This window comes from Carcharodon carcharias, chromosome 10 (genome assembly GCF_017639515.1).
Source record: "Carcharodon carcharias isolate sCarCar2 chromosome 10, sCarCar2.pri, whole genome shotgun sequence".
Taxonomy (NCBI): Eukaryota; Metazoa; Chordata; class Chondrichthyes; order Lamniformes; family Lamnidae; genus Carcharodon; species Carcharodon carcharias.
This window is the reverse complement of record NC_054476.1, coordinates 127,919,564-127,931,771: the sequence shown is the minus strand read 5'-3', so window position 1 is coordinate 127,931,771 and position 12,208 is coordinate 127,919,564. Positions and strand designations below refer to the sequence as shown.

The 12,208-nt window shown below is 40.8% G+C and overlaps 1 protein-coding gene across 14 annotated transcripts in view; it reads right to left on the bottom strand.

Moving 5' to 3' along the window:
• mtmr4 (myotubularin related protein 4) overlaps nt 1-12,208 on the bottom strand; it is a 199,489-nt gene that overhangs the window by 55,599 nt on the left and 131,682 nt on the right. For all 14 annotated transcript variants that reach the window (XR_005944217.1, XM_041197614.1, XM_041197617.1 and 11 more), the window contains one exon: nt 8,878-8,991. Coding sequence is in view for 13 of the 14 variants with exons in the window: in XM_041197614.1 (XP_041053548.1) it covers nt 8,878-8,991 (114 nt within the window). In the remaining variant the exon portion in view is untranslated. The remainder of the gene's footprint in view (nt 1-8,877; nt 8,992-12,208) is intronic.

Below are 12,208 nucleotides of genomic sequence, written 5' to 3'. Positions count from 1 at the left end.
ATGCATGCTTGCACCAGTGGCTGGGATCTCCTGTAACCATCAACTTCTGAAGTGAGTATCAAATCTGGGGCTTTCTGGTTCAGAAGCAGGGGCATGACCAACTACACCACTCAGGCTCTCGTCCCACTTCAGCATTCTACTTGAATAAAACTTTCTGTACTCCAAACTCTTTATGGGAAGGTCTTCTTGTTAATTCAGCATTGCAATAAATTACTACTGAAATACAGTTTATCAATTTTCTGTATGATCATATTTCTTGTACATAAGCTAGTAGAAATATGATTCTGGTCAGTATTCTCGATGATATAATAAAGTGGATAACTCCCCACAGTGTTTGATACTGCATTGGAAGGGAGGCTTTAGTAGTAATTTACTGCAATGCTGAATTATCAAGGAATAGTAAAGTTCATGGTACTACATAGTTTTGATGTCCATTTCTAATGTTGACAAGTGCTGTAGTTCAAACTACATGGACGCCTATTTAAACCAAAGCTGTGTGCATTTCATAAGCAGTTAGAGAGTCTCTAACGAATCTGGGGCCGGCTGTTGAAAAAGGTATGATTAAATCAGCTTATAACATCTTATTTCACAACTCCATTGCCGTTTAGGTTAAAGGAATACTTAAGTTAAATTAGGAAGTTCTAAGTAAAAGGTTAAGTACCTTGATATTTAAGCCTTCATAGGAAGGCTATAATGCAGCAATGACAATAGCACAAGCTACTTCACAGAAGATTAGCTTGATATGTAGAAAAAGTATATAAACTAATCTCGGGGATACTTAAGGACATAGGGCATTGCATAAATCCCAATGCTTTCTATTTTAAACCACAAGTGTTTCAGCAATGGTTTGAAAAGGGCATGCTCACACCACATCACAGTGCTCACACCACACCACAATGTCATGAAAGCACAAATGATCATTAACAATGTTTGATGACAGAATCACAGAATTGTTACAACGCAGGAGGCGGCCTTTAGGCCCATCATGTCTGCACTAGCTCTCCGAACAAGCAATTCCCTTAGTGTTATTCTCTTGCCTTCTCCCCGTAACCACAAACATACTTCCTTTTCAGATACAAAAACAAAAATAGCTGGAAAAACTCAGCAGGTCTGACAGCATCTGCGGAGAGGGATACAATTAATGTTTCGAGTCTGTATGACTCTTTATCAGAACTAAGGAAAAATAGAAATGAGATAAAATATAATCTGGTTGAGAGGGGTGGTACAGGTAGAACTGGATAGAGGGCCAGTGATAGGTGAGGGCAAAGAAGGGATTGCCAAAGATGTCATAGACAAAAGGACAAAGAGGTGTTGACGGTGGTGATATTAGCTATGGAATGTGCTAATGGTGACGTTAAGGGTAGAAAGCAGGACAAGCAAGTGACAGATAGCCCTAGTGGGGGTGGGATGGGGGAAGGGATCGAAATGGGCTAAAACAATGAGATAAAACAATGAATGGAAATACATTGAAAAATAATAGAAATAGGCGGGAAAAGAAAAATATATATTTTTAAAAATATATATATAAAAAATATATAAATTATTGGAAAAAGGGGGATCGGAAAGGGGTGGGGATGGAGGAGAGAGTTCATGATCTGAAGTTGTTGAACTCAATGTTAAGTCCAGAAGGCTGCAAAATGCCTAATCGGAAGATGAGGTGCTGTTTCTCCAGTTTGCGTTGAGCTTCACTGGAACATTGCAAGCAGGCCAAGGACAGACATGTGGGCAAGAGAGCAGGGTGGAGTGTTAAAGTGGCAAGCGACAGGGAGGTCCAGGTCATGCTTGCGGACAGACCGAAGGCGTTCTGCAAAGTAGTCACCCAGTCTGCGTTTGGTCTCTCCAATGTTCAGGAGACCGCAATGGGAGCAGCGAATGCAGTAGACTAAGTTGAGGGAAGTGCAAGTGAAGTGCTGCTTCACTTGAAAGGAGTGTTTGGGCCCTTGGACAGTGAGGAGGGGAGAAGTAAAGGCGCAGGTGTTGCACCTTCTGCGGTTGCATGGGAAGGTGCCGTGGGAGGGGGTTGAGGTGTTGGGGGTGATGGAGGAGTGGACCAGGGTGTCTGGGAGGGAACGATCCCTACGGAATACTGACAAGGGGGCTGAAGGGAAGATATGTTTGGTGGTGGCATCATCCTGGAAATGGCGGAGGATGATCCTTTGAATGCGGAGGCTGGTGGGGTGATAAATGAGGACAAGAGGGACACTACCATGGTTCTGGGAGGGAGAGGAAGGTGTGAGGGCAGATGCAAGGTAGATGGGCTGAACACGGTTGAGGATCCTGTCAACCACCATGGGTGGAAAACCTCAGTTAAGGAAGAAGGAAGACATGTCAGAGGAACTGTTTTGGAAATTGGCATCATCGGAACAGATGCCTCGGAGGCGAAGGAACTGAGAGAATGGGATTGAGTCCTTACAGGAAGCAGGGTATGAGGAGCTGTAGTCAAGGTAGCTGTGGGAGTCGGTAGGCTTGTAATGAATATTGGTGGACTGTCTATCACCAGAAGTTGAGACAGAGAGGTCAAGGAAGGGAAGGGAAGTGTCAGTGATGGACCATGTGAAAATGACGGACGGGTGGAAATTGGAAGAAAAATTAATAGATTTTTCCAGGTCCAGATGAGAGCATGAAGCAGCACCAAAGCAGTCATCAACGTACTGGAGAAAGAGTTGTGGGAGGGGGCCTGAATAGGACTGAAACAAGGAATGTTCCACATACCCCATAAAGTGACAGGCATAACTGGGGCCCAAGCGCATACCCATAGCCACACCTTTTATTTGGAGGAAGTGAGAGGAATTTAAGGAGAAATTGTTCAGTGACAGAACAAGTTCAGCCAGACGGAGGAGAGTAGTGGTGGATGGAGATTGTTCGGGCCTCTGTTCGAGGAAGAAGCGGAAAGCCCTCAGACCATCCTGATTGGGGGATTGGACGTCCATGGTGAAGAGGAGGCGGTTGAGGACAGGGAACTGGAAATTGTTGATATGATGTAGGGCGTCAGAGGAATCACGGATGTAGGTGGGAAGAGACTGGACAAGGGGAGAGAGAATGAAGTCAAGACAGCAAGAAATGAGTTCCATAGGGCAGGAACAGGCTGACACGATCAGTCTGCTGGGACAGTCCTGTTTGTGGATTTTGGGTAGGAGGTAGAAGCGGGCTGTCTGAGGTTGGGAGACCATGAGGTTGGAAGCTGTGGAGGGAAGTTCTCCAGAGGAGATAAGGTCAGTGACAGTCCTGGAAACAATGGCTTGATGATCAGTGGTGGGGTCGTGGTCCAGGGGGAGTTAGGAGGAAGTGTCTGCAAGTTGATGCTCAGCCTCTGCGAGGTAGAGGTCAGTGCGCCAGACAACAATAGCACCATCCTTGTCAGCAGGTTTGATGACAAAGTCAGGGTTGGACCTGAGAGAATGGAGTGTGGCAAGTTCAGAAAGAGACAGGTTAGAATGGGTGAGAGGAGCAGAGAAATTAAGACGACTGATGTCACGCCGACAGTTCTCAATGAAAAGATCAAGAGCAGGTAAGAATCCAGAGGGAGGGGTCCGGGTGGAGGGAGAATATTGGAGGCGGGTAAAAGGATCCATTGAACAGGGAGAGGACTCCTGCCCAAAAAAGTAAGCACGGAGACGAAGGCGGCAGAAGAAGAGTTCAGCATCGTGCCAAGCCTGAAATTCATTGAGGTCAGGGCATAAGGGTATGAAACTGAGTCTTTTGCTGAGCACTGAACGTTCAGCATCAGACAGGGGAAGGTCAGGGGTTTCAGATAATAGTTTTATTCTCTTTTGAAGGCTTTTATTGAACTTGCCTCCATCACACTCTCAGGCAGTACATTCCAGACCTTAATCATTTGCAGCGTGAAGATATTTTTCTACTATTTTTATATAGTGCTTTATTATGCCTCCTGTTAAGAACAGGAATAGCCATTAACCCCCTTAAGCTGTCTTGCCTTCAATGAGATCATGGCAAATCTGCAACCTAACTCCATATACACAACTTTGCCCCATATCCCTTAATACCTTTAGTTAACAGAAATCTATTCAATCTCAGGTTTAAACTGAAGAACTGATTTAGCATCAATTGCTGACTGAAAAAGTGCATTCCAAACTTAAGCCTCCCTTTATGTATAGAAGTGTTCCCTAATTTCACTTCTGAAAAGCCTGGTTCTAATTTTTAGACCGCGTTCCTTAGTCCTAGACTCGCCAATTGGTGGAAATAGTTTTTCTCTATCTGCCCTATATGTTCCTCTTAATATCTTGAAAACATTGATCAATTCACCCTTAAGTTTTTAAATTCCAGGGAATACAACATTAGTTTGTGTAGTCTCTTCTCGTAATTTAACTTTTGCAATCTAGGTGTCATTCTGGTAAACCTACGTTGTACTCCTTCCAAGATCTAACGTGCAATGGCCAGAACTACTCAGTTCTGCAGGAATGGTCTAACCAGGCTTTTGTATAGCTGAAGAATAACCTCTACCTCCATGTATTCTAGTCCTCTGGATATAAAGGCCATCATCCCATTAGCCTTTTTGATTGCTCTCAAAACATGTCCATACCCATCCCTGTACCCAGCCTCCCAAGGCTCTTTGAACCCCCATTGTTTTGAGCTTTGCATCATTTAGAAAATACTCCGCTCTATCCTTCTTAGGTCAAAGTGGATGATCTCATATTTTCCTACAGTTAAATCTATGTGCCACAGTTTTGCGCAGTCACTTAAGCAATCTGTATCTTTTAGTAATTTTTTTGCATCCACTGCCCATCATCAGCAAATTTGGATATGTGGCTTTATATCCCATCTTCCAAGTCATTAATAAATGCAGTGAATAGTTGAGGCCCAAACACAGATTCTGGCAGGATACTACTTACATCCTACCAATTAGAGTACCTTGCCAATTACCCCAAGTCTCCATCGCCTGCCACTCAGCCATTTGCCTCACTGAGCCAATAATAAGCCTTCAGTTCCATGGGCTTCAGCTTCAGCTAACAGTCTCTTATGGAGGGACTTTATTAATTGCTTTCTTGAAGACCATGTAAGTAACATTCTTAGACATTCTTAACAGGTCAGGCAGCATCCATGGAGTAAGATACCGTTAACATTTCAGGCTGATTACTTACCAACAGATCTAGGAAAATTAGAAATGTAATAGGTTTTAAACAAGGGAACTTGGGGAGGGTGGGAAAAAGAACAAAAGAGCAAGTCTGTAAAAAAGTAGACGACAAGGAGAGGCAATGGTGCAAGAAAAAATGGTTTCTAGAGGAGGTGTGAATGGGCAGAATGATGAATACTGCTGCTAAAAGCAAAAACGGAAGTAACACCAAAAAATTTCAAAGAGAAAGGAAACAAAATGAGGGTAGAGATTACAGTGTGAAATTGTTGAATCCAATGTTCGAGTCTGGAAGGCTGTAAATTGCCTAATCAAAAGTTATGGTGGCATTCCTCAAAGTCACATTGAGCTTCATTAGAACACTGCAGAAGGCCAAGGACAGAGAGGTCAGCATGAAAACAAGGCGGAGAATTAAAACGATAGGCAACCAGAAACTCAGGGTCATGCTTGTAGACCGAATGGAGGTATTCTGCAAAGCGGTCACCCAATCTGCATTTGGTCTTCCCAGTGTACAGCAGGCTACATTGTCAGCAGCGAATATACCACACTAATTTGAAAGTAGTACACATAAGTATAGATGCTGTTTTTCTGCTTCACTTCTCTTTGATCGGCAGAAAGTTTAAGATATTTGGTCACCCTATGCTTAATTATAAATTCTGGTAATTCCCTGACAGGTGTTAGACTAACTGTTTTACAATTCGCTGCTTCCCCTCTCATACCTTTCTTAAATAGCTGAGTAATAGGCACAACTTTCCAATTCAAAAGTTGCTGAATTGAGGGGGCTTTATAATTAAGGCATTGGCAATGTTCCTTTAAAACCTTGGGATGGAAACCATCTGGCACTGGGGATATAACTCATTCATGCCTTTCTTGTCTTCATTACTTTTTTTTGCTTACATTAATTTGGGCAAGTCCCTGACCTTGATTCAATATTAGATTCCTTGGGATTTCCAGCATGCTGACCACTTCCTCTGCTGTGATTACTGGCACAAAGTAATTATTAAATACCCCAGCCACTTGCTTATTTTCATTGATAATATCACCACAATCAGTTTAAGGGCACACAATGCTCCTGATCACCTAAAATAATTGTAAAAATTTGTGTTGCTTCTGATATCCCTTGCAAGCTTATTTTCATACGCCGTTTTTGTAGCTGTTACTACTGATTTTGTCACCCTTCGCTGTTCTCTGTATCTTTCCCACTTGCCAGGATGTGTTATTTATAGCATTTTTGTGCGCTGGTTTACAGCATGGAAAGAGGCCCTTTGGCCCATCGTGTCCACACCGGTCATCCAACCCCTATCTACTATAATCTCACTTTCCAGCACTTGGCCTGTAGCCTTGTATGCTATGGTGTTTCAAATGTTCATCCAAATACGTCTTAAATGTTGTGAGTGTTCCTGCTTCTACCACCCTTTCAGACAGAGAGTTCCGGATAGCCCCCACCACTGGATGAAAAAATTTTTCCTCAAATCCCCTCTAAACCTCCTGCCCTCTACCTTAAATCTAAGCCTCCTGGTTAATGACACCTCCGCTAAGGGGAAAAGTTTCCCCCTGTCTATGCCCCTCATAATTTCGTACATCTCAATCAGGTCCCCCCTCAGCCTTCCCAGCTCCAAGGAAAACAACCCCAGCCTATCCAATCGCTCTTAGAGTTGAAACCTCCAGCCCAGACAACATTCTGGTCAATCTCCTCTGCACCCTCTCTAGTGCAATCACTTCCCGCCTATAGTGTGGCAGACAAAACTGCATACAGTACTCCAGATGTGGAGTATATTTTTTAGCTTTATCTTGTCTCTTACTTCTTTCATTGTCCATGCTGTTTACTTTTGGCAAGTAAAAATCTTAGATGTTTTATCTGATTCTGTTTCGCATTAAGTGCTTTTTAAAAAATCTCCACTGATCTTTTGTCGTTTTGCCCATTAACAGATTTGCCAAGTTTACTGTGGACAGTCTGCATCTCATCACATTGAAGACAGCTTTCGCTAAATCTAGAATCTTGATAGGTATTTCACATTTCTTTCCTTCAAACATCACATTGAACATGATCATGTTATTATGGTATTTGATAAATGTTCACACACCATATGGGGTTATTAACTAAATCTTGCTCATTACTAAATCTAATATGGCCCACCCCCTTGTTGGTTTAGGACGCATTGTTGCAGCAAACTATACCAGACATACCAGAAGTCCACTATCATCTGACATGTGCTAGTTTGTTTATTCTAATCTATATGTAAGTTAAAGTCCCTAATTAAAAGCACCCTACCTTTGCTGAAAGTTTGCCTAATCTCTGCATTTATAGCATCAACCACTTCACAACTGCAGCCAGGACTATACACAACTCCCACAAATGTCTTAACTCCTGTTCTACTTCTCAATTCTACCCATAAAATATCCACTGCCTACTTATCTCTCATTATGAAGTAGTTTCATCCTTAATCAATAAGACTGCTCCTCCTCTACCTTCTCCCCAACTTTCCTGTAGTGACCTGGTATGCATAGTTCCCAGTCTTGACCAGCCAGATCTCCGTAATGGCTATCATGTCATAGCCTTCAAGTTGAATTTGTGCCTGCAATTCATTCAATTTGTTCCTCATGCACACTTCATGCACATAAGTACATTTTTTGGGTCACAGATCATAACCTGTTATTCTACCCTCTTCCATCTCATTTGTTTTTGAACTATTATCTAGAATAACTATTCCACCTGAGCTCTCTCACCCAGAACTGGTGCCAATCTCCCATGAAATGGAATCCTTCTTTCCAACACCATTCTTTCAGCCATATGTTCAATAAATCTACTTGTCCCTACACTAATTTGCATGTTTCCAGTAATAATCCAGCAAATATAACCCTGGAGGTTCTATCCTTTCATTTAGTTCCTAGACCTTTGTGTTTGCCAAATAGGACTCCTTGTCTACTCTTCCCCATGTTGTTAGTACCAATCTGGATCACAATGACTAGAAGCCAACCACCCTCCCAACTCTCCAATATCCTTTGAAGCAGATTCAAGATGTCCTTCATCCTGGCACCAGGTGGGCAAATTATCATGGAAACTCTAGATCCTCCTTACAAAGGATGCTATTTCCGTCAAATTATTGAACCCTGTACTACTATTATGTTACACTTCTTCCTTCTCCTCCACCCTTTGGACAGCCTCCTGCTCCAACATGCTGTGGTCTGCATTCTGAAAGTCCTTCCAACAGTCCTTATCCTTACAAGTCGCATTACACCTGTTGAATTGGATCAGCTTTGCACACTAATGATCACACTAACCTTGTTCTGAACCTGTATTTCGCTAGGAAACATATCAACATCACATACATAAACCTGATGACTCTTATGAATTATGATTATATAAGTGAACATAGCAGCACAGTGGCAGTAAGATTAAGAAGCTGTTATTCATTTTTTTTTAAAGAACAGTTGCTGAGGGAAGAAATGTTGGCTGGGACACTTCAGAACTCACTGCTCTTCAGATACAATTAAATATCAGGCTTGTTATCTAGAGCCTAAATATATTCCAACTCCTTCTAAACAAACTATGCTAAGCTTTACTAATGACCTGTAATATCCACAAGTTAAAAAAATGTCAGTTTTTAATTTAATTATCCATTATAATAGTCAATAAATGGAGTTCATTAATAACATGGTGTATTGCACACCATGGTAAGAAACTGATAAATCCATCTTATTTGGTCGTTTTGGAACATAAAAGCCTCCAGGTGGAGCTCTGTACTGAGAATGAAGAAATCGTAACAATTAAAATTTAAGAGCTTCACCTGTAAACAACCACAGGAATCCTTTTCCAAGATCTGAAGGTCCCTACGCTCTCCAATTGTTTATCTGTGATCCAGACTGGAACAAGCAGCTTTTGGGGGTAACTAGCACACAACCTGCAAAGACAAATGCAACAAGGAATTAAAAAGGTGAGTTTAGTCCGACACCACCTTATATTTGTGATACAGACAATATGGGGTCAATACGAAGGCACAAAACAACTTTCCAATACAGATGTTAGCAACAGCTGGTTAAAACCCATCCAACTTAATCCAAGACCTTTAAACTTAATCAAAACAGCAGTGTCTATATATTACACACGCCACAATTTCAGAGCCAAAACATACATTATATTACACAAAATTACAGTTTTAGCACTGCATTTATACGACACACACACACTGCAACCCCAGTTCCCCGTGTGTGGGACATATCTCACACACTTTAGTTCACAAACATTCATTGGAATCCCAGTGCCCCATGTAAGAATTATATTACACATAATGTGGTTCCAGCGCTACTGTGTAAATATTATATCAGCCATATGCACCAGGTCCTGGGAACCACGTGCATACATTATATTGCAGAAGCAATGGCTCCCAGTATACATAATCTATACATTTGAGGTTTCAGGGCCCCTAGTGTATGCATTATATTATGCAAATATAATAATTCCATGGTTCATGTATACATTATATTATACATAGCATTATATTTCACACAGCAGTAATTCCAGGTTCCTTGCATGTGTATATACACAGTGGTAAGCTGCCACATGCAAGCACATTATATTGTACACACCCAATGATTCTAGTCACTCGTGCTTATATCATATTATTCATATGAAGTCATGTGTGCACACGTATTTGCATGCGTGTATGTATAATGAAAAAACACTGTGGTCTGGATTGGTGTACATATTATATAGTATACATTATTTTGGCTCAGAGTTCCTTCATGTGTATATTGGGATGAATTTTCTGTAAAAATGTGTGTGAGGGATGCATGCCATTATTCTGTAAAGAACCAGCAGCTTGTGACGACCAAGAGATTCACCATGAATTACAAGTTGCCATAAGCTTTGTGAAAACAACATCTTGTCTTTAACTTCCCCATGCGTATCAAGAAGTTACTGTATTTACACATTTAATATGCAGTTAACTCACCCCAGAGTTAAGTCCAGCAATTAATTGCCTAAGCACTCTTAATGACACAATTGCTAGTGACTGCGAATTATCCCTTCTGGCACAGAAGGAGCACAACTTAAACTCTGCAGGTAGTGAACTGTTGTCAGAGATTTTAAAAACATCAAAATTAATTATTTTTCTTTTCCTTTGTCTCTTTTTTAAATCTCTATCATAATCCAATCTTTCTCTATTTCTGATTCTGTGCCTGACTTTTAACACTTGATTTCACACATTCTAATTCATCCTCCTTCCTTTGTTTATTTCTCAATCCTTAAATCTCAGTGGTTAAGGAGATACACTGTCCCATTGTTCATTAAAGGTCCCAGATGCCCTGTTATCCTCACTGCACTGTTACTAACTTATACTTACAGTAACTTACACAGCAGAACATTCCTGAGCTTAAGGGTGCAGGAAAAAGTCTTAATGAATCAGGCACACTGCATTATGACCTACTCTAACAAATTCCAGCACAGACTGTTGCTCTGAAGGCCAATATGTACATATACTTCACACAGTTGTTCCAGTGCTGCCTGTGTACATTTCATGTTGGTAGTTTCAGTGGGCATATGATGCCTTCACCAGCCATCATTCTGATCTGCGGGCCCTTTGTGTGACAGGGACCTTAAAATGGAGGAGTGATTTCCAAAAATAGGAACAGCCTTTCATTATTCCATATCTAATTATCAAAAGCATTTAATAAGAGCATACACATAGAAGTAGGCCTTTCAGCTACTCAAGGTTGTTCCACCATTCAATTAGATTATGGATGATTTGTATCTCAACTCCATTTACACATTTTGGTTCCATAATCACTCAATACCATTATCTAACAAAAATCCATCACCCTTTTTGATAGAAACTGAAATATCTAGCCAATACTCAGTATCTTGAATGGTAAGGCACAGGGAATTAAGGGGGGGGGGGTGCAGCCAATGATTAACAGAGTGGGATAGAGGGTTGTGGTGTGGGGAATTTTAAGGTGCAGGGTTGTAAAGAGTGGAATAGCAAACTTGAGGGAATGAGATGTAAATTGTACTTGTACAGGATGCAGTAGGGAAAGTTGACCATAGGAACAGGGATACTCTTCCAAATCTATTCTTCCATTCAATCAAATCATCTAACTGCCATGGTTCTGTAACTCATAATAACCTAGCCAAACCCTAAAAATCTATTAATTTCAGTTTTGAAATCTTTTTGGGGAAGAGTAATCCAGAATTTCACTGCCCTTTTGTGTGAAGGCATGTTTCCCGACATCACCAACGAATAGCCTTGCTTCTAATTTTTAGCTAACACCCCGTGTTCTGAACTCCCTATCAAATAGTTCCTTTACCCTATCAAATCCTTTAATCATCTTAAACACCTCACTTAGATCACCCCCAAGTCTTCCAAGGAACATCTCAACATAATTTTATCCTTTAGTCCTGGTATATCTGAAGACAGAATTATGGTAATCAATGTGTCTACAATTGATGCATAAACCATATAAGAATGCATTAAAAGGACGTTCATTACTGATGTTGAAATATATTTCAAGACCATTTAGTTACAAACAATTAACTTGTAATTAAAGTCAGTAAATGTATTCAAAAGTCATGTGGGTTTTTATTTCTGATTGCAATACAGTTTCACTGACTGAAAGCCCACGCACCACTTAAATGAAATCTAAATGTGTTTGGCCCCTGATCTTCACGTACACGAATAAACGAACTGATCTAATTCTAGCTGGCAATCAGCTTACTCAATGCGGTGGCCATTCAAAATACATAAGCACTTTCTAAAACCAAATCAATCTCACCCATTTTAGCCACTGAAATAGAATTTATGCCATTGACTCTTCCAGCAAATATCATGTTGCGAGTTGTGAATTTAATGTGCATTGTGGTTGCCAAGTTATGCAAATTGAAGACATTTTTCAACTTCTTGGTGGGTTAAAGTGCCAATACTATAACAACTTAAAAACAACTCAACTCCAAAGTATCGTTGAGAGGCAACGTCAGTTTAAAAACTTATAACAGACATAAAAAAAATGATAAAACAGTTTTTTCACCAAACATTGCTCTCTTTCACATAAATGTCTGGTACATTTTTCCTGAAATGAATTCATTCAAAAGCTACTAAATTCTCTTGTTTTTACACATCATGGAGT